The following is a 26,696-nucleotide window of genomic DNA, read 5'->3' as shown; positions in this document are numbered from 1 at the left end:
GGGTACATAAAACAGCAGGAGTGAGATTAAGTAACAAAGGTAGGCACAGACTACTCAGAACAATTCACAGTAGCTAAAACGCTACCTCACTGTTTAATCACCACCTCAGCAGTAGTAAACAACTCTGGTTAAAAATGTAGTATTGAAACTAGTGTAATAAAAATAATGGCAGCAGAAAAGGTTCAATACAATTGAACAAGGCACAAATGTTCTGTTTTTCAGAGTCTTCTGAGATAAGGCAAACCATGCCTGCCAAGTGCTAAGGAGACAGTTTAAATTAACCACGGGCAGGGTTAGAAGTGTCATTGGATTAGAGGCTTTGTCCCCATGGAACTGGCACAGCAAATGCAAAGACAGTCCATCTCCAGGGCCTGCTCGAGAAGCCAGTCTTTGCTGTCAGTGGAGCTGTGCATCCAGGTCGTATTTCTCGCAGAATTTGTCTGTGAAGGGTATACAAGTGAGGAACTCGCACCACTCGCACTTGATGGGGTAGAAATAGAACAGAATCACCAGTCCTGAGAAGAGTGCGATGAAGATGAGCTGGAAAACTATAATTTGGCATCGTTTCCTATATAAATCAAACTTCCCAAAGCTAATGTAGGGCAGGAAGGCAAAGGAGAGGAAGAAACCACTGATAAATCCTGAAATGTGAGCGAAATTATCGATCCAAGGCAGGAGGCCAAAGGCAAAAAGAAAGAGCACCACAGCCAGCAGCTTGAAGAAAGCCCTCCATGGGCGTGCCAGGATTTGCCAACTCTGGAAGAGCTCCACAAAGAGACAGGCCAGAATTCCAAATTGGGATCCTGCAGGGCCAACCTGCAGAAGAAGAGCATTACAGATAATGTCAGGCTCATGCCACGTTCCTGGCCTCTGCAGCCAGCTCCAGGAATTAGTTGCTTCTTACTCAAATCCTGTTCAGTGGTTCTTGGCAAAGAGACTCTCCAACTTCATCCATATAATGGGGTGCTGGGAGTAAAGGGATCAAGGTGTGGATTTAGGATCAAGGTGTGAGGCCAGAACAGACTAAGGAGGGCAGATCTGGTTCAAGCTGCCAGAGGGGAGTAGCCCTTGAAGGCAATCTCCTGGCTTGCCCCACCCACCCTGTAGTTTTCCTTAGGAGCTGGAAGGCTCCTGCAGGTCCAGCCATGCAGTCTCCTGTGGGCAGGGTGAGGTCTGCTCTTTGCCACTCTCAGGCGGAGGCTGCTGACACCACACTTGATTCCGAGCCTGCCTGGGGCCCCTCTCACCCCGTGGCTGGACAGTCCCCCATCTGTTATGAGAAGCAGCCTTCTTCCTGCAGCCAGCCAGGCCAGCCACTTGCAAAGCCCCTGGTACCCCGGGATGTTGCTGCTCAGCAGCTGAATGATGGTGTGCTGCCATCCTTGAGCTGCAGTGCCAAGGCTGCAGTGGTGAGCCCAGCTCTGCTCGCTCTGCCTCAGCCACAGAGGCACAGGCATGTAGAGAAGGGTTGTGCTCAGGGCAGGTTACCTGGGCTGCAGGAGACCCACCTCTGCTCTGTAGGGTAGAAATATTGCACTGGCAAGGTTCCCAGTGATGCCACTGAGAAGGTAGATGATAGAGATGCGGTGCCATCCTGCCAGCTTCTCTAGGTCCCGCAGGATCGTCATTTGGAAACAGACTGAAACCAGACAGTGCAGGATCCTGCCAAGTGCAGAGTACAGGAGCTGAAGCAGCAGCCACTGAAGTTACCCCTGTGCTCATATTCTGTCCCCAGCCTTGCTCAGAGTTCCTGTCTGGCCTTACCCATGCTGCTCATCCCAAACCTTGGGGGACAGCACAGCTCAGATCCCTGTGTCCCCACGAGGGACAGCCACAACCCTCACAGCAGTCCCTGGGCTGAGGGTGCCTCCACCCCCATAGGGGAAGTTTTACACCTCTGCTTACCCAGCGTGGAGGAAAAGAGAGAGCCAGAGGCGGTAGAACTGGTCAGGGACTTCTGGATTTAGGAAAGGAAGGAGCCCACAGACATCATCCATGCAGTGCACCTAGGGCAGAAGTGGGTGTTGAGAGGGGTCCTTCTCCAAGCCCAGGGCACACTGCAGATAGCTCTGGAAGAGGGGCTCCCCCCCAACTTCTCTGTTGAACCAAGTACCAGGCTTTGTCTCCAACACAGATTTACACAACCCCATCCCTTCCCTGCGGCAGTTTTAAGCCCTCATTTTTCACCCCAGCACCCAGAGCTGAGGCATCTGCTTGCCCACAGAGCAGACTGTGGATCCTTCAGCCACTGCTTTCACAGTGGTCCCGTGCTGGCCTTTCACAGCTGCCAGCCCAAGTCCCAAACTGGCCCCCAGAGGGGGACAAATGCAGCCACCTCTGCCACCCCAGCCAGGAGCAGCAGCATCCTGCGGGCTCAAGGAGGGACAGGACACAGGATTCCCACCTAATCTGCAGCACTGCCACCCCAGATCCTGCCAAGCTGCTGAGGGCACCTGCAGGGAGAAGGGCAGCCATGCAGCCCCCCAGCTGCACCCTTACCTGAGAGCAAAGCGTTGCCTCCTCATGGAAATATCCCCGCATGAATTCACAATACTCCCGGGAGGTAATTTCACACCTGCAGGAGGCACAAGTCGCACATGGAAAGCACAATGGATCATTCCTGTGCCCTCCCAGGCCACCCACTGCTTTTCTCATCCCATCCATGAGAACTGATGCCTTCAGCTGCCCCTGACATGCTCTAGTGTCTCAGCAAAGGCATGAACACATTCCCATTTGAGCCCAGTGCCTCTCGACACACCCCTCCTGCTTCTCTCCTCCAGGGAAGCTCCACAGACTTGCATGCCAGGACTCCAAGGCAGGTCCTAAAGCTGCTGTTTAGAGCTGGGAAGAGCCACCAGAGCCTGTGGAAGCTGTGTCTCAGACTGGGGGAGTCTTGTGCCTCCACAGCCGGCAGAGGGGAAGGGGAGGGCTATGTCAAGAGTATCCCGGTCATGACCTTCAGGGACAGAGAAACTCCTTGGGGCAACACACATTTTTCTCCCTAGCAGGGAAAGCCAAGCCCAAGCACTGTGTGACTACTCAAGCTCAGGGATAACATCAGAAAAACAGCATCTTCTTCTTTTGGAAACCCAGAGTGGGCTATTTCCTGGCATCTCTTTTGAGTGCCCAGGGACTGCAGGCTGGGGACAATGAAGCCTGTCAGGAAGAAGCTGGCCACTCCTAAGGAAAAGTGAAGGAATTCCCAGCAGAATTGTTCAATTCCTCCAAATCCCTCCATACTGCAGAACCAGTTGAGTGAGATACCCTGCTGGGCCAGCCTCAGGCTGGCTCTTAACTGCTGCTCCATCTGGGAGACCTGTCATGGCTCTTTGTCCAACTCCCCTTCCCAGCAGGGCTCTGGGCAGTGTGTGGAAAGGACAAGGAGAGCAAATGGCTGGGTCTACAACCTGAAAAGGCCCTGTGTCTCACCCCAACACCCAGCCCCTGCAGACGGTAAAACTCACTACCTTCCCTTGGTCCCAATGCAGCAGGGCCGGCCTGTAATCACACAGTCCATGTGGAGGTGGTTGGTGTAATTCCCAGCACTGTTTTTTGTGCAGATCTGGAAAACAACAACAGGCTGCAGTCAGACAGCCACAGCTTTGCTTGCTGGCTGGGTAAAATCAAAACAGCCCCTTGGGAAGAAGCCTGATCCCAGACACAGCTCCCTCTGACAGCAGGATGGTGCCTGATACTGCATCTGCCTGAGCATCAGTTGACACCTCCTCTCCAGCCCGAGGCTGAGTTGTTCCCATCTCCCTGTTACCCTGACAGAATCCAGGGCTTTAGCTGGCACAGGACAACTTTTGTTGTTGGAGGGCTTTGAGCCTTGGCTGGGCAGAGCACAGCTGCCCTGAGCTGGTGTTTGTGACAAGCAGCAGAAGCTGCACCAGGGGCCCTGCCCTCCCACCAGCACAGCTGAGGCTCTGCACAGTGGAATGCAAATGCCACACTCAGCTGCCCTGCACGCCCTGTGCCTCTGGCCATGCTCACCGGCCACTTGGTGATGTCATCTGGCCACTCGTGGGGCTCCATCGAGGCTGGCTGCTCACACACCCTGCAGCAACAAAGCACACATCAGCCTGAGGAACACCTTCCCCACCTCCAGGTGGGATTTCCACACTCTGCCTGTGCCCAGGCTGCCATTCCACAGCTCCCTGTGTCCCTGCATGGTGACACTGACACACCAGACCAGACCAGCCGAGGCCATGCTGGCCATGCCTCAGCCTCCTTCCAGCAGAGATCACAAAGGCAGAGAGCACACAGCTGCCCAGCAACAAACTGGATCTCTTCCAGGTGGACACACCCCAAGGGCAGGAATTCAGATGGTTTCAGCTCTACATCAGCCCACAGTGACTGTGCCAGGGCAGCCAGCAGCTGGCTGGGCTCCTGGACAGAGGTGTACTAGGCTTGTGACTGCTGCAGGGAATTGTGCAGGGAGCAGGTGAAGAGGGGGAGAGGGATGAGGAAGGCACCCACAGCTCACAACAGGCAGCCCACAACAGAGACCAGAGGTGAGGAGAAATATGATCACACCCTGCATCAGCCTCTCTTGCAGTGTAGGGACATCACTGCCCCACACCCCTCCAGAGCTCCTGCTGCCTCATCCAGCAATCCACTGGCCTGGGACTGACTGTACAGCAGCCCTGTCCCCCCGAGGATGGCAGCTGGGCCAGGCAGGACCTACCTGGGGTCCTGATGACAAACAGAGCCAAATTGCCTCTTGTTCCCTGCCAGCATCGGTGTGCTGGGGTGATGGGGCCACTTCACCCACACGGCCAGCGTGGACTGCAGGAGAGAGGAGAGGTGTCACCACGAAGCCCAGGGAAAGAAGCATCAGCAGAAGTGGCCCTGAAGCTGCAGGGCTGGCAGGAGAAGGGCCACGGCACTCACTGAGCACTCCTCCTCCGAGGTCTGCACGCAGCCGGACTTGTCGTTGCGCACGCAGCACGCCGAGTGCTTCTCCTTCTCCCGCTTGGCACTGATGAAGCTGTGCACCTGCTGGTCCTGCCTCATGCACGGGGAGAACTTGGCCCCCAGGTGGATCAGGGCCTCCTGGCAGAGATGGAACACTCAGCTCAGCCAAGGCAACGACTGCCTGGGCAGAGCAGGCTGGGGGAGCTGCTAGGGGTACCCCTACCCAGACTCAAGGGCCAGCGACAAGTCCCAACACACACCATGGACATTCTCCATATCTGCTTTGGAGACAGGTCCAGAACAAAAGTTCAGGGATTTCTTTGCCCACAGCCCCAGAAAGGCCAGCACTATGGCTGGAAAAGAAAACTGTGTGACATTTCCTCTTCACTTTTGTCTTTCACAGGGGGAATGGCAGCAGGAAAGCTGTCACACACCATACAACTCCCGCATTTTTTCTAGCCCCGTGCTTGTCTTTGTAGAACAGGGTGCAAAGCAGGGAAGCCAAGGTCCATCTTAACCTCCAGGCACCCCAATCTGCAGCGTAGTTGGGGCTGGGAGCACTGCTGCTCCCTGACAGTGACAGCAGATCCCTGAGCTACAAGCAGCAGAGGGCTCTGGTCCATGGGGTGGCACAGCTGCAGCACACAGTCCCCATCCACCCATTAACAGTCCCACCAGCAGCACTCACTGAGCTGGGGCCGATCCAGAAGTTTTCCTGCTGAACATATTTGACATTTTCATAAACCCCTCTGTTTCGTAAGACCTACAAGGAGAGAAAGCAAGGGCCCTGTAAGCTCCAGCCCCCAGGGTCAGCAGGGCAAGCAGCAGGGACTGGTGAAAACAGCCCCCAGGATGAACAGGAACCCCCACAGCCAATGACAGGGCCCACAGCTCTCTCCATCTGGCTTTTTGCAGGATCACATGTAAACCCCCATCAAGGTGTGTGCACCTTCATGTTGAGGTTTTATTCAAAATGTCTATCTCTGGCTACTTCAGCTTTCAAGAAATCCCAGGGCCTGAAACCCTTGGAGTGGCCTTAACCTGCACAAAGCTCCACAGAGCTGAGCAGCACAGGCAGCACCCACAGGCAGGTGCTCTGAAAGCTGTCAGATATGCAGCTGAGAAGCTCCCCAGGGCATCTCCTGCATGGAGCAGGGACATGGCTGTAGAGATACCTGTATCCCAGAAACCTTTAACAATGTGTGGGAAGGCTACAAACAGCTTCAAATCAGCTCCCAAAGTCAGACAAGTCAGTTTTGCCCCTGGCAGAAGCAAAATCCTGCAACTGTTGCAAAAACTTAGCTCAGGTTTGAAGTATTTCCCTGCCATGATCATCCTTCTGGTCTCCACCCGGAGAGGAACAAGCTGTTTGGAAGTGCTGCCAGCACAGCCACCGTGCTTCGTGTCAGATACAATCTGACATCAGGAGCACTGTGGCTGCAGGAGGGAGAGAAGGTGGTGTGGGGGCTCCCAGAGACCCTCCAGGCAGCCCCCTAGGCTGGACAGCAGGCAGCCAGCCAGGAGGCAAGGAGCCAGAATGCTGTGACACAACAGCTGGGGGCTGAACTCAATCACACTCCAGGCACGTTGGGAGATTCACTTACTGAATCAACAGTCTCATGCTGTGAGAACCCCACAGGGGCGATGCCGTAGATGCACACAGCGAGGATGGTGATGAGTGAATGCACAAAGGTGACCCAGTAAGTGAAGAAAGGCCTGCATGGAGGGAAGGGGAAAGGATCAGAGGCAGAAATACAGGCCTATTACATCTGCTAACAGAACAGAGGGGAAAAGCTGCTGTTTTCCTCCAGAAACCTCACCAAAATCTGGGGTACATGACCAGGATCACCTAGGAGTGCACAGGACAGGAGGCAATGACCTAAGGTCTTGCTGAAGACAGAACCTGTTTACTCTGACTCTCCCATTACCCTGGACAACCACCTTTTCCCAAGGAAACATCCATGGGAAAACCAAAGCCTGACACTAAACTGTGCTGTGTTTCTGAAATAATGACTCCAGGGGAGTGACCAGAGGCAGGGATAGCTGAGCCCTGCTGTTCACCACAGGACAGTGGTGGTGGCACAGAGACCTGCAGTTCCTCCAGGCAGCAGAGACACAGACACACCATGAGGAGCTGGGTGAGGTCCCAGTGCATGGTGACACAAACACGCTGCTCTGCACTCCAAGGGACAGACATGGGGGGCTCAGCAGCACCCAGTGACCCGAGTGCCTGAGGGCCAGCAGCAATCCTGCACTCAGCAGCTCATGGGGAACCCTCTGTGAGCACAGCTCTTGTCAGAATCTGAGGTATTGATGATTCTGAGATTGTAGAAAGTCTCTGTCTTTCAGCCCTGCTGCCAAAGAAGAAGTCATAATTGGTCTGTGCTGGTTTCCAGGTTGTTTATTCTGTTTATCTCTAACATGTTCTGCTGCCCTGGCCAGCTCTGTCCTGCAGGGCAGCGTGTGGGGCTCTGCCCTCAGTGGGATGTTACAAACATTAAATACCAGAAACTCCCTGGGCTGGATTTACAATAACGTGCCAATATCTGTCACCTACGTTGGACAGTGTGTCCCCAGCCTGAACCAACAGAAAAATGCCAACACCACAGTGAAACATGGAGGGCATGAAGAAGGAAAAAAAGGACAAGACACACCCAATTTCCTCCATCTTGTCCCCTTTGAACCCCATATCTAGAATCCTAAAATTTTACTTTTGCACCCGTGCCACACTTAATTATTACTTGTATCAAACACTCAGAGCTTGTAATTAATCCTGTAAGATTGAAAACTCTATTGCATGGACAGAGATCACAGACAGTGTCTCTGGGGGCTCTGTCCAGGGGGGTTTCTGACCCCCTGCCAGGGTCCCAGACCCTCCAGGGCAGCCAGAGGGATGCCCTGGATTCCCACAGCTCTCACCTGTGGTCATCCATGTCCTCAATCTGCCGTTTGACGTAGCTGTCGATGCGCTTGCGGTACGTCCTGTTGGTCAGCTTGCCCACCATGCCCAGCCCGTAGGGCCTCTTCTCCTTGGCAAAGAGCTTCCTCACGGGCACGGCGATGCGCTGGCCCCGCTTCTGCGGGCCCACGCTCACCACCTCCTGCCGCAAGCGCACCTTGGGCTGCGCCAGGACCCCGTCCTTCTGCTTCCGCCAGCCTCGCTCCAGGGGGCTGAAATCAAATTCAGGACAGCAGCAGGGATCAATCAGCCTTCCCGTGGCCTTTGGTGGCAGCAGAGCCTCTGCCTGTCCCACCTGCCCTGGGCTGGTGGCAGACAAGGTGCCCTGAAGTGGGAGCTGTACTTCAAAGGGTTTACACAGGGCCAGGAAAGGAAAGCACAGAAGTGGCAGAAAGCACAGCAAACACACAGAGCGTGGCATAAGACTGCTGTGCCAAACTAAGCCCCACCACTGCGGAGCTTTCGAGGCTTTAAAGTGTTTCAGCAACAGGCTGAAACAGGGAGGCTGAAACAGGCACCTCTGCAGCCTCGGGCATGTCTGCTTCCTCCCCTACTTCAATCCTCTTATCTGCCCTCTGCTATGAAATGGAAGTGGAGTTTAGCCCACTTTCAATGTCATTTCAATGTGACTGGACTGGCAAACTGGACAAAAGTGAATCTGAGCAGCTTCCCAGACCAAGAAAGCAGCACTGTCACAGGCTGCAAACTGTACCAGCTACCTCTCCCAGTCTCTCTCCCATTCCTCCCTTATTTGTACCAATGTGTCCATTTTTCAGAATAAAAACAACAGGCTTCAACAACAGAATAAAAATCCCAAGTATTCTGAGCTAAAATAAGGCCTTTTTGTCAAAATAGATCTGATTAACATTGCACAGGTTATTGCTGAATAATACCTACTTTTTCCATCACATCCAGCTACATTTGAATTTCCTTGCTCTTAGACAGTGTGAAGGTCACATCTGCAGCACTCAGACTTGACCAAAAAAATCCAACTCCCTCCCATTTCACCCTCCTCATTGCCTGGCACTGCAGCAGGCATGCTCCCAACATGTGCTCTAGTCCAGTGTACCTCCTCTGGCCCCCCAAATGTCTCACTCTGCACAAAGACAGTGCTTGTCAGAAGTGCTGAGAGAAAACAGCCAACAACCTTTCTTCTGAAAGATGACTGGAGTATCTGGAGAGATCATGACAGCTCTGAAGTACAGGCAAGCAACAGCATAAGGGAGAATCTGAACCTCCGTAGACAAAACACTGCTGGAAACTTCAGCTGTTTTCATACTGCACTTGCAGAGGATGCATTTGAATATCCCAGCTTCCCCTTGGGAAGTCCTTCTGCAGCAGAAGGTGCAGGTTCCACTGCAGCCTGCTCTTGCCCAGGATTTCTGTGGGGCGGACATGCTGCTTCCCAGTGTTTCCAGCTGGAAATCTCCCCATGCCCAAACAAACACCTCACCACGTGAAAGGACACCCAACTGTGACTCTGATAACAGCTCTCTCAAGTGTGAAAAAAATGTATTTTCCTCAATAAATAAAACTATTTAAGGAGACCCAAAGGGAGCCAAGAAGACTGAAACCATCTCAGAGGAGTGACAACAAACTCCCACCACTTGTGCTTCCCCTTATGTTAAACTCAGTGAACTTCTTGGAAACACTTGAAGGGAAAGTGCCAACACAGCAAGACAGGCTGAGAGCAGCAGAACCACAACAAGGACCTCCCTGTCTGCTCCATGTTCACGCCCAGCAGAGCTCTCTGCTGGGGTGAGCTGACTCGGAAGCAGCACAGAGCAATTACTCAGTACCAGTTACTCAGGTGGAAAAAATCCAGGCATACAGTACAGCACCACCCACATATTTGTAGGGCTCTCAGCATCAGTGCCACACCTTTCTCTCATTTCAAGTGAGGAATGCAGCCCAGCTTGACACTCTGCAATGCTTCACCGCTCCTTGGAGCATGAGAACAGTTACTGGTGACTGTGGCAAGGGCAACAGCTTCCTCACTTTGCCATGCTCTCCATAGCCAAAGGCTGGGCCCTCAGCATCCTCACAGCTGATTTAAAGTGTCTTTTGCTTCCTCAAGGTATGATACAATCTCTGAAACACATTAGTATGAAGCTGGAAGTTGCTGGAGTGACTGGCCTCTGAGTCACCTTTCACATCAGGAGTAGCTGGGGCAGGAGGTCTTCAACTGGATTTAAAGAAAACCCATCACTGCACTGCTCTGAGCTCTGCACCAAACACCCATAGCACTCAGATCTTGGCTTCCTCCATGCAGGAGGCCCCACTCCAAATGGGTTGGCTACCCTGTGTTATGGGTTGGCTACCCTGTGTTAGGCTTTGGCAGCTACCATGTAGATACTCACAGTAGTAAGTGGCTTCTTTCAAGCTCATTTTTGTCCAAAGCACCTCCTGTGAGATCTGTCTGATCTGGAGGTTTCACCTCAGCATCTTTGATTGCAGCTTCTGATGGTGACTCGAACACTTCATCTGGGTACGTAGAGAGCTCCTCATGAAGGACTCCTTCCTGGGCAGAGAGACAGCAGCCCCATCAGAAGCAGCCAACATCCCATTTCAGACAGCAGCCCTGGCAGAAAGCAGTGCTGCTCTCTATAACACACTCTGGTCCTGCCAGAACCAGAGTCCTGCGCTGCTCCTGGGCCAGCACCACGCCGGACCTGCCCCTCACCCGAGCAAAGAAGGAAGTGTCGAGCTCATCTGGGAAATCCACCGTGTCCTCCTCCAGGAAGCTGGCGGGGGTGAAGCTGCGCCGCTGGGCCCTCCTCAGGGTGCTGTCCTTCACAGAGCGGCCCTGCAGCCAGGGACAGGGACATGGGGGCACTGCCAGAGCCTCAGCTCACAAACACTCCCCAGCCCAAGAGCTGAGCTGGGTTCATGCTTGTGGATGGAGCACAGCAGATGTGATGTGTGACACCTTTCTGGTGAGAGACACAGCTGTCACCCCACTTCTCAACCCACAGCACCCACCTCCAGGCTTGCTCCTCTAGCACATATTGTACAAAGTGTCTGACCAAACCACAGTGCTGGCTGCCACTGGACACAGCAAAAACCATCACTGAGCCCAGGACAGCAGGCACAGGGCAGGATAAAGAGACTTGTACAGCAAGAGCCAGGTATTTCTGCTCTTCCCTGGCTGCTTACCAGGTGCACATGGACCACCCAAAGGTCCAGACAGGCTGAACTAAACCTGCTGGAATGCTCTGAGGCTGCTGGCCATGGGAGTCAATGTCCCCGGGCCAATAAAGAAAAGCAAGACCCGCACCAAAACCGAACCACCATCCCCGCTTTCTTGCCAATCCTGCCTGCTGTAGACATGGCTGCAACACACCAGGAGGTGACTTCATTCCCTCCCCTCCCCATCCCCTCTGCTGGGGCTCCTTGCCCCCGTGTCCCAGGCAGAGACCCTGCGGGCCGTGTACCTTCACCAGCGCGGCGGCCGCTCGGAAGCTCATTTTGGCCACGGACTCGCGCTTGCGGCGCCGCGGGAGGCGGTTGAAGCCCGAGCGGGAGCTGCTGAAGGAGCAGAGCGAGGTGGCCCCGGGCGTGATGGGCGTGTGGGGCACGCTGCAGCCGTCCGCGTCCTCGGCCATCCGGAACGCTCGCCCCCGCGCCAGGGGGTCGATGATCTGCCAAGAGGAGCAGCCCATCAGTCCTTCCGCCCCCAAAGCCTTTCCTACCAAGCCTCCTCTCTCTTCTGGAGCCCATGAAAGGGGCCTGGCTCCTGGGATTGACCAAGAACCAGCCTGCAGGGACCGACAAGCAATTCTACAATAGGGAGATAAGGAATAGCCTGTTGGGTTTTCTTCTCTTTTGACTATTGTCAACCGGTCTGTACCAGTATCTCACATAAGACTCCAAACCTCCTCCAGCCCTTCCTAAGCTCTTGGTTTCATTGTCTCCCATGCTAATGACCTCAGCAGTCAGAGAACGTGCTGCCTAAATAGGAGTTTGAGAAATCCCTGAAAACAGAAATGTTCTTTCTTCAGCTAGTTTCCTTCCTGATACTGGACAGCCCAGGACTTAAGCAGTTTCCTGTTATCCTGTTGAAGCTTTACTGTATATTTACATCTGCTTCCATTAATTAAATTTAACAGCTGGATAAAGCAGGCAAGCTTCCAGGAGCTGCAAGCCCTTCTTTGGGACTCCTCAGGCCAGTGCTCTCACTTATTCCAAACATACAAATCAACGTAATGAAAACATTGCCTTCAGCTACAAACCTTGCCTCTGTCCTTACATCATCCCAGCTGTGGTTTCCATAAGACCTCTGTGCTTTATCCCCAAGGTTTTACAAGCTTTTTTAATCTACAGTTGCACACTCAACAGGAAGCTTAATGGGCTCACACCTACTGACACCACGCTCTGATTTAATGTAGCCCACAAACAGCTCAACAATATTTCTAAGTCTCCTGTGACCAAAGATTAGGTGCAAGCCATTTAACAGAAAATAAGACAAGGCAAAATGTGACTGAAAAATGCACTACACTCTCCTCTGCTTTAGTGATGCCACCAGGCTGCAGGTCACAGACTGACCTGCTTTGGAAGGAATTGGTTTCCCAGTCACCCAGCAGTGCTCACCAAAGCACAGCCATCAGCCACACCAATTAGTGTCACTGAGGGGAGCAGTGGGAAGAGCTGGGTATTGTGATTAGTTCTGGTCACTGGATGTGCTCATCTGGACCCTGCCCCCTTGGGTCACACTTAAAGGTAATGAGCAGGAGGCAGCACCAAACCCAGGTGCCCTTTGCAGGCACTCAAAACCACTTCTGAGGACCCATAAGCAAAGCAGTAGCACCATTGATGCAACTTTTCAAAGTCCTAAAATACAACCAGGTTTCCATGGGGGACAGCAGCTGTGCTACAGCCTGCATTCTGATTGGGACAGGGCAAATGTCCCCTGCTACTGTACATTTGGGTCCAGCATAGTGGTTCCTCTGGGTACAACACAATTCTGTCCTTCAAAATGGCAGCAGAAAGCCTGGGCTGAGAGCTGCTGGTCATGCTGCACACCCCTGATGACCACAGCCACAGCATGACAAACACAGCTCCGAGCCACCAGCACAGCTGAGGGATCTCAGAGAGAGGCTGCTGGAGAGAGAGCTGCCAAACCATACCTGGGACGTGAGAAGTGTCTGAGCACAGAGCCCAGACGTGTTGAGGCACAGCTCAGCCCACAGACAGGTCAGTGCTGAAGACACCGAGCCGGGAGCTCAGCGACGGCCTTGCCCTCTGTCCCTCTGTCCCAGGTTACTCACCTTCTGCATGCCCAGCTGGCAGGGTCCCACGTAGAGAGGAGGAGGGGTCTCTGTGCTTGTCAGAGAAATGTTGTCCTGGCTGGGCAGGTCCATCTCCCGGATGACCTGGGGCTTGAGCTTCCCGTAGCGCAGGCTGCAGTGCCGGAGGCTCTTCCTCTGCCATTTCTGCGTGGCATCGCTGTCTTTGCTCACCCCAAACCAGTCTGCCGTGCCTCTGAAAGATGCCAGCAGACAAGGGCTAAGAAGAAGGATGTTTGCTTGGACTATGCCCGTGAAAAGACAAAGCCCTGGTGGTCACTTCCAGCCCACCCCAATTCAGAGACAGGATTCTTTCCCAAGGAGCATCTCGCAGCTTGTCCTCAACTGGTTTTAGCAACCTGACAGATGCTGGCCAGAAATGTTTGACCATCAACAGCATTCTGTCTCTTAAGACAGAAGAAAAATGGCAGGAGATATTCACTGTGGGCAAAGGACACTTTGTTCCGGGTTTTTCTAAAAATAAAGGAAAAGAAATGGTACAGAAATTCAGAAAATAACTTGATGAAAGGTGTTTTTTTACTTTAAAAACCATCTATTGCAAACACTTACCATCTTCAGGCCAGCTCTGGGTCCCCATTGTAAGACTGTACCGTTTTGTAGCTCTGTAACTTGTCCCAAAATCCACCAGAAATCTCTCTTCTCTCCCAGCCTCCCCTCCACACTCCCAGAATCTCCCTAACTTCTCCATCTCATGCTGCAGGGTTTCTAACCTCCTCAAGGGTTGCATTAACAGCAAAACTTGCTGCAGTTCTGGTCTCTGCAAAGGCAGACACACACACTTCTAAGCTGCTGGTTGCAGAAGCAGGAGCACAAGGCTGCAGCCACAAGGCAGATTTGCTGCCAAGTGGCTGCTGCCACAGAAGAGCAGTGGATCAGAAGCAAAATCCCAAGGAAGGCAGGGAGGGATCAGGATAAGTCAGGCTAAAAGCCTATTTCAAATCCTGTAGGACAGCTGGTACCCTAAACTTACAGGGGTCGTGGCAGCCCTGCCAAGCAGTTCCCACCATGGCTAATCCATCCTCAGGAGATGACAAGCTCTCTCAGCCTACAGCTGCCTGGCCCAGGTGTTGAAACCTGAAAGTCCAAGCCAAACCCAAACCCCTGGCCTCAGCCCCCCTGCTCGGGGGCAAGATCTCCAGCTGCTGAGAAGCAAGACCTCACAGATCACAAAGTGAGCATTAAAATACACACTGGAGTAAAGGCAGGGATAAATCTAGAATTAGGCCACACAGGGGAACTGAAACAGTGCACTGGAGACAGGAAATTAGTCCTGTGCTCTTGTACCCTTCCAAGCAAAAACCCCATCAACCAACAGGTGAAGGTGCTCTGCCACCACATCAAAGCTGTGTTAGAAATCCACAGACTTGCTGGCTAAAAGCTTCCATGTGCAACCACGACACGTTTTCCACAGCCCTCCCTGTTCTCACAATGATACAGAACAGACCCTTCAGAGGTCATGTGGGCCACTGCTGGAATTCACCTGACCTCACTGACCCAAATGCCACCAGCAAGTCAACGTGCTAGCCTTTGGAGATGGGGCTATGTGAAAATCTTGGGGCACCTCTCTGCTCTCACAGACCCACATCTCCTTGTAGCAATCTTCCTCTCCATCCAGAGCAAGGGCCCAGGGCCAGCCCCTGCCCTGACAGACTCACCAAGCCCATAGCACAGAGCTCAAGCTGCCAGTTCTCTGGCACAACACACACCACAGAGCAGTGTGACCACGCAGAGGGCTCCCCACAGAAATACTGCTGTAACCAGTATTTCAACAGCAAGGTGACCTTGGGTGACAAGCCCATGCACAGGGCCTCAGAGGGAGAGGGGCTGAGGGTCATTTGGGCCTGTATAAGCCTGCTGAGGAGTGGCACCACTCAGCCTCAGAGCTCTCCAAAACTCTGCTCCCACTGGCCTGGAAGGACAAGCACCACCACAGCTGTTGGCACTGTGAGGAACACTATGGAACTGCCAGAGACCACAGCTAGGCGAGGGCCAGGGAGAAGAGCTGTCCCACTCCTCCCTGATCACAGCCAAAATCATCCACTAAAGAGTTTAGAGCATCTGGAGCACTCTGGGAAGATGCTGAATGCCTCTGTTCAGCTGGGGAGCTCCATCATATCCTGTAGAGTCCCCAGGGCACTGTAACAACCAACACCAGAGTGAGCTGTCACTCTCCTGTCATGATGAGCCAAGCAGCCCTGAAAGCCCAAGGCCAAACACAAGCAGCCCCAAAGGTGGTCACAGTGCCAGAGTGGCCAATGCCAGGGTGGCAGGACAGGAATACAGGGCATTAGGTCCAGTCCCTGCCATGCACAAAGTCACACTGCCTGTCTGATTTAAAAGGACCCTAAACTCCAGATTTGGGGTGATGCTCAATGGGCCCGTTGTGCCCTGGACTCCTGGAGTGGCTCATCTCCTTGGTGCTGAGTAAACAAAGACCTCCACCTCAAAAAGAAGACAGTCACATCTGCATTAGAAAAAGCCATGATGTCAATGGGGAAAGAGTGGATGCTGTATTCCATTCATCAGCTCTGAGCCCCTCTGGACCAACACAACAGGGATGTGCTGGTTTGGTGCTGCTTCCTCTCCTTCCCCTCCTGCCCCAAGAAGGCTTTGGGGCCAACATATGCTGCACTGCTGCCAGCAAAGGCAGGCTGGGCTAAGGCTGCCCTGGGGAGATATTCCAGCTATGGTGAACACCAGGAGGTTGACAGCTTGTTAGGAAAGGCAGGAGGGAGTGAGGCTGGCGGGTGGACAGCTTGTTAGTCCATGCTACTTATTGACAGCTGCCTACACATTTAGTAGGAGTGACAATCGTTTTCTGTTAGAGGCACACATGAACTTTCTCACTCTGCCTGTCTGTAGGCCTCTTGGACAGTCCTGGGAAGGCAGTGTGATCTCAGCAACAGCCAGACTCTGTGCAGTTCACAACAGCCCTGGCACACACATGCAGGGGTGGGTTTCACACTCAGTGCTAGCAGTACCTGAAAAACGATCGGGGCAGGGACTGCCGCTTTCTCAGGGAGCTCCTGCCCCCCCGGTGCCCACGGGCGGGCAGGGTCTGACTCCTTTGAAACCGAACCTGTCTGCTGCAAAGAAAAGAGAGCTGAGGGGAAGGAACCTCCAGGGCTGTGGAGAGGAGCAGCCACTGCATCTCCTTCCATAGCCCCATGGGCAGCAGTTGTGCCCCACTGCATGGCCTCCAGCTGAGAGCACGACCTAAGAGAAACAACCAAGCTCGAGCCACACAGCAGCAGCATCTTTGAAGGCAGGAGGCTGCTGAATCCTCTTGGTGCACCTGTGACGTGTGTCTCACATTGCTCAGAAGGTACCAGGAGCGCTGCCAGCCCCCTCAGCTCCCCCTGTAAGACCTGCCTTCTTCAGCCCAGACACGCAGCTACAGATTGCACAGCTGGCCTGGACACCAGTGTGAGACCATGGAGGTGTCAGCAGGCTGAGGTAAGATCTGCTTAGACAGGTGACTGGTGCCCTGACAGGAACTTGCCTAGTGAACAGTCTATCTGTGGCACATCTGCTGCCTTGAATGGACATCTCAGACACCCTAAAGACTCAAAGTGGTGTCAGATGCTTTCATATGAATCACTCCCTTCCCTTGTTCTGCACTGCACAGGCTTGACTTTATGTGCACAGTTGATCCGTGTCCTCCAGGGAAGACAGTATGGAGTCCTGCTGCAGTTTCCCATTCTGTGCATTCTGAGGGCTGTGTTAAGCAGAAAACTTGGCAGCCAGCCTTCCTGGACTCACAAAACAAATCCCAAAACACAATTTAGGGATGTATGGTCTGCATTCTCCACTGCATCCTAGCTCTGCTAAATGGAAAACAGGAGTTTAGGCCTTGATACTTTCCATTCCCCTGGCCTTGTTTCTGAGCCACTCATTTAATGCTTTTATTGCTAGTGTTGTGTAATGTGTGCATCTCCTGCAGTTCTGCTCCTTGTAAAGTCCTTCCCAAAGTAAATTTGTCACAGTAGCACCAAAGCAGCTCACAGCTCCTCACTCCCTAAGTACAATACAAACTACATGTTGTGAGGACTTCAGGGCAGGTTACCCTGGCCCTTCTACCCAATGCTTCTTGTCAGGGCCTCCACAGCACCCTCCCAGGATATCCCCTCATCCTTGACGTGCTCTTGCCTAGCTGTCCTGGCAAGGAACACGTCAGGAGCAGGGAGGCAAGGGAAGAGGCAGTGTAGGTGTGCCAGGACAGCCTCAGCAGGCCCTGAGGCTGCCCACAGCCCTGCAAAGAGCCGACGCCATTTCACGGGCTCAGCCCTCCCAACCTCACAAGAAGCAGGATCAGAGTGGGCTGATGCAGGAGAGCTTCAGCACCAAGGCAGCTGGGGAACGTCTGAGGCAAAGGAAAACACTGTGTGGGAGATCTCCCAGAGCTGGAAAGCTGCTCCTTTGTGAGTGGGCGAAGCCTGGCTGGCTGAAAGTACCCCTGACCCATGGAGCTCCAGGGATGCTCCTGGGATCCAGGCAGGCCTGACACACTGCCAGAGATAGAAGCAAGCCATCAAAGGAGAAAAGCTGGGAGAGCCACTCCCTCTGGGCAAACTGGGATGAGCCTTGCCATGGTGAGGGAAAGAGCATCCAGCTCTGTGTGGCCATGTCTCAAGAGACTCCTAATGACAACCCTTTGTAGGAGTGAGACACAGGACACAGAGCCTCTCCCTGCTCTCCACCACCCCTCAGAGCCATCTCAAGAACCTGCCCATGAGCCAGTGCTAGGAGCCAGGCTGCTGAGAGCCCTGCACAGCTCCAATGGGCTTCTGCCTCCCCCAGCAACCATGTGCTCTCAGACACTGCATCAAAGCATGCCCAGCACACCCATCTACAGTCACAGCTAAACATCAGGGCTGACACATCCTGTCAGTGAGAAACAGCCCCACTGGGGCATGGGGGCAGCCAAAATCTGTCTGTAAGTGGCAAACACCATTCACTGTCCTGGTCACCAGTATTTTTCTCCCAGGACCTGTCTCCTCACATACTATAGACAGGCTACACAGCACCACTGGGCCTCTACACCGGGGACCAACCTGCACCCATGTCAGAATCTGAGGTATTGATAATCCCGAGATTGTAGAAAGTCTCTGTCCTTCAGCCCCGCTACCAAAGAAGAAGCCATAATTCATCTGTGCTGGTTTCAAGGGTGTTTATTCTGTTTATCTCTAACATGTTCTGCTGCCCTGCCCAGCTCTGTCCTGCAGGGCAGCTTGTGGGGCTCTGCCCTCAGCGGGATGTTACAAACATTAAATACCAGAAACTCCCTGGGCTGGATTTACAATAACGTGCCAATATCTGTCACCTACGTTGGACAGTGTGTCCCCAGCCTAAACCAACAGAAAAATGCCAACACCACAGTGAAACATGGAGGGCATGAAGAAGGAGAAAAAGGACAAGACACACCCAATTTCCTCCATCTTGTCCCCTTTGAACCCCGTATCTAGAATCCTAAAATTTTACTTTTGCACCCGTGCCACACTTAGTTGTCATTTATATCAAACACTCAGAGCTTGTAATTCATGCTGTAAGATTGAAAACTCTTTTCCATGGACAGAGATCACAGACAGTGTCTCTGGGGGTTCCTGACTCCTGCCAGGGTCCCAGGCCTTCCAAGGCAGCCAGAAGGAAGCCCTGGACTCCCACACCCACTCTTCCCCAGCCTCAGCAGGTAATGAGGGACTCAGCCTAACCCTGCTGTGGCAGGCAGTGGGATGAGCAGAGAATCACCAGTGCACAGCTCCAGCATGGCCCTGGATGGCAGAATGCTCCAGGAGCTCCGTGCCTCACCTCTTGATGGTCTGGGTGATGGAGGTCTGGCGCTGCAGCGCGGCTCTGCGGGCGGGGTCGTGGGGCAGGGACGGCGCGCGGCTGCTGTCGGCCGGCATGCTCACGCTGCGCAGGAACGCCTGGCGCCGCGCCGGCTGCGAGGCAAGCGGGAGGCAGTCAGACTTCTGCGGTGGGCATGTCAGCAGTTCAACCTCTACTGCCCCAGCTCTCCTGCTACACATCCTCCTGGCTGTTGTCTACCCAAATCACACTCTCCTAGACCACGCCACTGACGTTTCCCCCTCTCTCAGGCCCTAAATTATCAGGCTAGCCCAAAGATCCGAGGCTTTGAGGGGAGGAACGTCAGGAGATGGTCAAAGATTCCAAAAGAGGCTCTTACCCCAATGTATGTTGTCCAGCTCTCTTTATTCTGTGATGTCCAAGGAAAAGAATGGGGCAAAGAAAGCGAATAGGAAGGGTCAGGGGTTTATCTAGGCTCTGGACAGGGAGGGCTTCTTGGCTCTTGGCCAACCTTGTCAGGGCAGGAAGGAGGGGTCCAGGGTTATCTGATCAGAGTCACAGGGGTCCCGGGGAATAGGGAAAAGGCATGTCTTGAGCACAGTGTAACACTCCACAAGGTCAAGAGAAGCGCAGTCAGTGGGATTTGCTTCTTAAGTGGCTCTGGATCTGCACTGAAAGCCTGTGAGAGCTGTGGGTGGGTCTGCAGTTGCTGCCTGGTGCAGCCTAAGCAAGCTGGGAAAGGGTTTGTTCACAGCCTAATTGCCTGGGCACACTCACATGGCCAAATGTCACCTATCAAATGTGACACAACTCACCAGGCTGTTCTCAGCTCGCACAACTGCCTCCCCAGGGCTGCTCTGGACTGCATTTTTATCAGCTCAGCAGAGACACCATGTCCCATTTGTACAGGGCAGGCTGAGCAGACTGCCCCTCTGGCAAGTGAACTGTGATCGATCCTCTGGTCAGACACTGTCTCTGCCTCAAGACTACTTCAGCCTCTCTAGCCCAGAAAGCTCATTATTTCCACTTACATTAACAGTTTTGATATCTTTTATGTAAAAGCAGTACACAGATCCTCAGGCTGTAAGTCAAAGGAGCACACAATGCACTCTTATCCTGACAGCCTGGGCTGTGCTGAGAACACCACCTCCACCAGCTTCCATCATAAGCACAGACTGTCCCTCCAGGTGCCCAGCTGGGTTTAGAGATTCCAGATAAGGGAAGATCCATCAGAACCTTAAATAATTGATTCAGAAGGTATCAACCTGCACTGGTAAAACCCTGAACTCCACCTCTATCCCTACAGACTGACCCCCAAACCCTTTCCTTCCAAGGGAAGACCAGAATCAAGATTTATCTGCCAGGAGCTGTCATGTAAGTGAAGTGCATTTGTATCCCTGGATCACAGAATGATGAAGAGGACAGTTCTTGCTGTTCCTAGGGCAATAGAAGTTTCCTCTTAAGACAAGCTTGTCCTCAGCACCCTCCAGGGAAGCTGTATAACCCTCCATTTCTCTAGTGACTAAACTTTTTTTCACATAAGTGACTGAACCCAGGCCCTGTACACACCCATGGAGATGGGCAGCAAGAACCCTTTGGCTCTGCCTTCGGTGCACAAAGTCTCTGTTCCTGCATCAAGGCCACACAAGCAGCCAGCATTCAGACCCAGGTCTCAACCCTACAGCAGTTTTTAATACCTTGTAGCAGGAATTCCTGATATTCTCCCTATTCCCAGCACAAATAAGGGTGTTTTACTCTCACGCTTTGCACTGCTCCTATTAACCTATCACCTCATCTCTACTTCAGCACTCCTCAATGTTATGTATTTCTCATCCCACATGGTCCTCTTATGTTCCTCACGCTGCTAACAGCTTTGTGTTGCCAGTAACTGTTCTTTGCTGTTACTGATGAAAGTCTGTCATTATCTTGGCTGTTCATAAGTCAGATTCATACCCTGCTCATTTCAGCACAAGCTCCAGCACTTCCGGGCCCTCATGCTTGTCTGGGAGACTTTCAGTCCTCCAGCCCCCTTAAGAAATGCTTGTTTGAATACCTCACTCTCTTATCCCAGCCAAAACACTTTTCACAATGCCCACATCCAAACACTCACATCCACTGATGTGAGCACATCAGCCACCCACCCTCATCCCTCCCACATCCCCTTCAAGGGGAGTTAATTACTGCTCATAAATTTGCTCAAAGGCTCTGCCCCTTCTTATGTGGCCTCACAACCTGCCATCACACGCTGCCTTTCCCTCAGCCAGGACTGATGGGGATCCCAGGCACAGGGATGCTCCCAGCACATCCCTCCCCAGCTCCCCAGCCCCTGTACCTGAACGGGCTGGGGGGGCTCTTCTGGCACGGCCATGGGCACCGGCACCGGGATGTCCAGTTTTAGCCATGGTGGCTTCTTCCGCTGTAAACTGCTCGTGCTGTCGTGGCGCGCCTCCGACATCGTCCCACGCTTGTCCTCGGGCCTAGGAGAGGGGAGACACCAGAGTCAGGAGAGTGGAGACACCAGAGTCAGGAGGGAACCTGGCTCACCCTCACAGCCCATGCTGGCAGGGTGAGCAGAGGGTTCTCCTCCAGCTGTGACTGACGGGCCCCAAGCCCCACGTGGGATGAATTCCCGAAGTGCCTCATGAGGGCTCAGGGGTCACAGCTCGTGCCCACGCTGCTCATCAGCACCTGGCACTCAGAGGTCACAAAGCCTCCAGCCAGATACAGATACTGCAGTCACAACGTTGAGTTGCGTCCCATTAAGATTTTTGCTGAGACTACTGTGAGATCCAGATTCCTTAAGAACAAGCCATGAATTAAATCTTAATGAGATCTGGATCCAGACCAACCAGCTAAGTAACTGCAGTATCAAAAGCCACTGGCCTCCCTCTAAAACCAGCTTGTGACTCACAAACACCCTTTTTTGCCCACCCAAAGCCAAGAACCACACTTTCCAACTCACCCACCACTTAGCAATTAACAAGCGGCCATTTCTCATCGCTGTTTCTAATCTCTTTTAAATGTAGTGATTTTCTAGAAACACAATACAGTGCACAGAGCAATACCAGTATAGCATGAACATTAGAGAACTGGCACTAATCCTGAACTAAGAGTGGTTTTCGTACATAAATAATAATGATATGGTATTTAAATAAAAACCGCTGTGTAATCCAAACGCTGCAGTGAGTAAAGTGACTCGCTGTCATCTTGCCCACTCTGCTGAAGTTCTGCCCTCCTGTTTGGGACCACAGGAGTCTTTCAGGCTGGCAGAGCACCCACTTCACTGTGCATGCTCTGAAAAACAATTCAGAAAACAGATTTCACTGGAGGCAGATCAGCTCAGATACCTCCACAGGTACTTTCCAACCTAAATTACGCTACAAGTTTTTATTTTTTCCTCTCCTATCACACGCACAACTTCAAGTGAACAGTGGGAAGCACGTGTGCTGAATAGGACAACAGATTCCATTCCCTCCAGGCTCTCTCCTTGCATGGCCCTTAGCCATAGGGGACAAAAATAATCAAGTGCCCCAGCCTCTTCACCACAGTGGACAGATGGAATAAGCAACCAGTTAAATCAGCAGGCACACATGCTTTGACAGGGAGCAGGAGAAAAACTCTGTTGGAATTAAAACTTAGTGCTCTTACAGTGTCAACAGAGCCCATTTATTTTAAATGCAGAGTGACTTTAACACATTAGGATTCTTCCTTGAGAGAGGCCAAGTCCTAGGCCAGGACCAGAGAGATCTCCACCCTCAGAGACATTTGGCATGCAACAAAACAAGGCCCTGAGCTGCCTGAATTATCCCAGCCTTGCAGTGGCTGAGCCAGTCAACCTGCACGGGTACCTCCCAGCCTAAATTAGGCACTGGTTCCCTGAAACGTGCGCTGCCTCGCGGGGCATTTCCCCCATATTCCCACAGCTGCTCTGGAAAGGAACTGCACACACCACTGCAAAAGACACAAGGCAGGGGGGCAGGCAGGGGGGAAATAGGTCACCAAATGGGAGTGGGGGATGATCTGGATAGGGTTAGGAGAGAATCTCATCTAAAAGGAGCTGAAGGCCAGCTGCTGGTTCAGTCGCGCGAGCCGGGCCGGCTGCCAGGAGCACCGTGCTCAGCTGAGCCGGAACGACAGAAAGGGAGGACTCAGCTGTAGGTGGATGAAGGTTGGGTTTCAGCAAATACCACAGGCCCCCAAAAGTCTGGGAATTCATGATCTAGCCTGTACAGACATGCCCTTCATACATGCACCACAGTCCTGTTGCACAGATGCAGTGCTGTGCATGAGAGGGACACAGATCCTTCCTTCCCTCCGCGCCGCGCTGCAGGAGTGGCTAAATACAACTGTTTTAACTTCCTGTAAGATAAGAACAGTGAGAGTATTAGGGGAACTCCTGCCTGTGCTTGGTATGAGTAAATCTGCTGTGAGACATGATTTACTGGAAGGTCTTGCAAATTTGTCTTCATGGTGAGGTGAGAAAGCAAAGCAAATTTCTCATACTGAAATACTCCAGCATTTTCCTTTGAGGATCACAAACAGGAATGTCCTCGAGGTGTCCTAATCAGAGACCAGCCAAGAGAGACAGAACCACCACTCTGGCACAACCAAACACAATCTATTTCATACAACTCAAGAGCCTCCTTGCTGTGCCTTCAAGGGCAAATTCAGAGCCTCCAAAGTAGCAACTCTGCTTTTTCCAGCATCTCACCGCGGAGCCAACATCACTCAACATCCTTCCTGTCTACTTTCAGAGCTGCCTTTGTGGGCAGGAGCTCTGGGTGTGAAGAATACAAACGTGCAGGATTTGCAGCTCTATCAATCAGTGAGGCCAAGCCAGGAAGGCAGAGGATGAATCATGTCTGTATTGCCCGAAAGTTACTGCAATAATGTGAAACCCTGTGAAAGACTTCTGATTAAATCTGTTTTGAGCTTCCCCTCCTAAATTGCCACAGACCACAGACAGTGATGTCCATGTATCTTCACTGGTTTCCTTGCCACCCTTGCAGACTTGCACATGGGATCTCCAGGGTGTACACACCTGCCAAAGAGGACAGGGCATGCACACAGATGAGTCAAGCCCGAGGCCTTAAAATTATCCCCAGAGTTGATTCAACTTTGTGTTTTAGGCAAGGTGAAGATCTCAAGATGAAATTCACGTTCTGACAGAGCAATGGACTGCTGTGCTTTCTCCCTGCTTCAGCAGTTAAAGAGTTCTTTAAGTAGCAAAGCATAAAACTGCATATATAATAATTGTCTAAATGCATTCAGTATTTAAACCCAAAGTGAGTTTCTAGGGTGGCTGCAAACAGAATATGTAGGAGCAAATCCTCCTACCAGTACAACCTTCTTTACTCACTAACAGGTTCACTTCCCAGTAAAAGAGTGCAGTGAAGGCAGAGCTGTTCAGCATTCCCAGTGTGCTTTTGGAGTGGCCAAAAATAAACCTTACGAACTCCTAAGACTGGATCAAGCCCTGCCAGGGCAAGCACTGTGAATTCTGTATGAATAATCAGCCACAGCACAGGTCAGGCTACTGCCTCTGCCCCAGGCACAAAACGGCCTGGGGTATGAGAGGCAGGAACCCAGGGCGTTAACGGGGAGCCTGAACGTGGATCCAGCTGAACACACAGATATAGAGACCAGATGAGCATCAGTGCTTAGCTGTGTGCACAGATGTACAGGAACATGGTCCAACAGCCTTTGCATGGCAGGTAACACCCATTATCACACCTGGCCCTCACCCAAAGTGCTGCGAATTTCTGCCTCAGCACTGCAGTGAAAACACTTGCTGAGTTTCACACTGACCCCTTGGTTATTTTTAGGGGTCAATGCTTCAGGTTCCAGTGCCCATGTATTTCATCAGGCCAGGGGGCTTTGTTTCAAAGTTGACTGCATTGATACCTATTTTTGAATGGTCCCATACTATCAATCCCAATTTCTCAGTACTATCAAGAGGCCACCAACAGCAGCAGGATGGGAACACACAGAGCACAGCCATGCAGGGCCAGCTCAGTGCCCCCTAAAGCCAGAATCTCATCTCCAGCTGAGGATGCCTGGCACGGGGTAGGAGCACTGATCACTCGACAATCCTATCTCCCAGGACAGAGCCATGGCACGTGCTGTGAATAATCACAGGCTTCTTGTGCCAGAATGTCTTTGCATGCAACAGTTCTGTATCCATCTCTATACCCATCCAATGGTTATTATTCCAGAATTTACCAAGCTCATTATTTAATCCAAGCAAACTTCTAGTATTCATAACTGCACATGACAAAGCTCCAGAGCTGAAACACACGCTGTGTAACAAACCTGCTCCAGCTCGTCTGCAAACCTGCCATTTCCTGGGTTCACTTGTTGCTCTGTAGTTCTTGGATTAGAACAGTGATCAGCTTTTCCCTGTCCTCTTTCTCCATGCAAGTCCTGACCCTACAGATCTCTTCCTACCATCCCCTCTTCTCACACCCACATCCAGGAGCTCAGTTCTCGTAGGGGCTGTTTCAGACCTTTTCCCTGTGCTTGCTTAGTGCACTCTGTTCCACCAGCACCACAAAACTCAGGAATATTGAGAGGTATTTGCAAATCCAGCTTCTTCTAACTGATCAGCCGGTAGCAACATAAAAATTATTAATAATGTCCCTTTCAATTAAGATAAACAAAAAAAAAATTGTATCAACAGCAGATAGTCTGGGAAATTCATCTGCAAATTATCTGTGCGAAAGCAAGGTCACAGAACCAGAATGAAAGGCAAATTCACTGTGCTGTGGGTCAGGCTAAGAAAGGAGAGAGCACATTAAATACCAAAGTTGGCACATGATCAAGGAAAGCTGCTTAGTGAAATCTACTGACCCAAAGAGCGAAGGAAAAGCTTTGTCCAGAAGCGTGAGCATGTTCCAAAAACTGACAAGCATCCTAAATACATTTAGAAGCTTGCACAGTCATTTCAAAGAAAGACCATCCTTCCATTTATAAAGACAACTGAAGAAATTCCCATGTTGATTTTTTCTTCCAAAATCTCCATTTTGCCAGCATTCCCATTTAAAATAAAGCTGCCTTCCCCCTCCCCCAGAAACATTCCAAACAAAAACAAAGCCAAACCAAAACCCCAACTTAATTCAACACTACCACACAAACAAACAGCATCTGCTTTTTCCAACAGCACTGCTCCTCTCCAGACACCCCCAGGAGGTAACAACACCACTGCAATCTGATCACCACGTTCCGTGGTCAGATTCCAGCTGGTTTCCTCTATTTTTCAAACCCCATCACTGCAATAGTTGTATTTACAGTGCCTGCTACACCAAGTCCCAGGCAAGCCCCATGTACCTGAAGGGGTCTGGCTGAGGCACAGGAATCCAGGAGGACACAGCAAAGAACCCGGGATCCTCACGGTGTTCTCCAGAGAGGACGAGCCAGGGGAGGCAGAGGAGACAGCTCCTGGCTGTGCCTCTCTCCCCAGGAGGATTGCTGCTGGCACAGCAGGGAAAAGGCAGGAAGTCCAAGGAGAAGAGGAGCGATGGGGTTTCAGTCTCGTGGCTGCCAATAAAACCATCTAGCATGGATCAGACCCAAGGAGTTACAAACAATATCCCAAACACCAGGCGTGAGCCAGCCCTTTGAAACAGGCCAGATGGAGGGGCTGAGGGCAGGCAGGGACAGGGAAGGTGGGACAGGCCACACTTGGGGAAAGCTTTTAAGGACACAGC

General features: G+C 52.2%; 1 protein-coding gene across 2 annotated transcripts; it reads right to left on the bottom strand.

Moving 5' to 3' along the window:
- Nucleotides 1–58: 58 nt before the first annotated feature.
- Nucleotides 59–26,379, bottom strand: RHBDF1 (rhomboid 5 homolog 1). 2 transcript variants are annotated; one of them, XM_021531213.3, is made up of 18 exons: nt 26,317–26,379; nt 21,323–21,467; nt 18,991–19,124; nt 13,144–13,357; nt 11,311–11,517; nt 10,560–10,682; nt 10,237–10,397; nt 7,837–8,088; nt 6,522–6,633; nt 5,606–5,680; nt 4,894–5,055; nt 4,688–4,788; nt 3,994–4,057; nt 3,468–3,562; nt 2,500–2,575; nt 1,906–2,006; nt 1,509–1,662; nt 59–816 (listed from the first exon to the last, which is right to left on the bottom strand). In XM_021531213.3, the coding sequence occupies exons 2-18, from the start codon at nt 21,443–21,445 to the stop codon at nt 397–399; spliced, it is 2,574 nt and encodes an 857-aa protein (XP_021386888.2). In that variant the 5' UTR covers nt 21,446–21,467; nt 26,317–26,379; the 3' UTR covers nt 59–396. The 2 variants fall into 2 exon arrangements, with proteins under 2 accessions (XP_021386888.2, XP_021386891.1); XM_021531216.3 differs by lacking the exons at nt 18,991–19,124; nt 21,323–21,467; nt 26,317–26,379 and adding an exon at nt 16,164–16,438.
- Between the last annotated feature and the right edge of the window lie 317 nt (nt 26,380–26,696).

This window comes from Lonchura striata, chromosome 16 (genome assembly GCF_046129695.1).
Source record: "Lonchura striata isolate bLonStr1 chromosome 16, bLonStr1.mat, whole genome shotgun sequence".
Classification (NCBI taxonomy): domain Eukaryota; kingdom Metazoa; phylum Chordata; class Aves; order Passeriformes; family Estrildidae; genus Lonchura; species Lonchura striata.
This window is presented reverse-complemented; position numbering and strand designations above follow the sequence as displayed.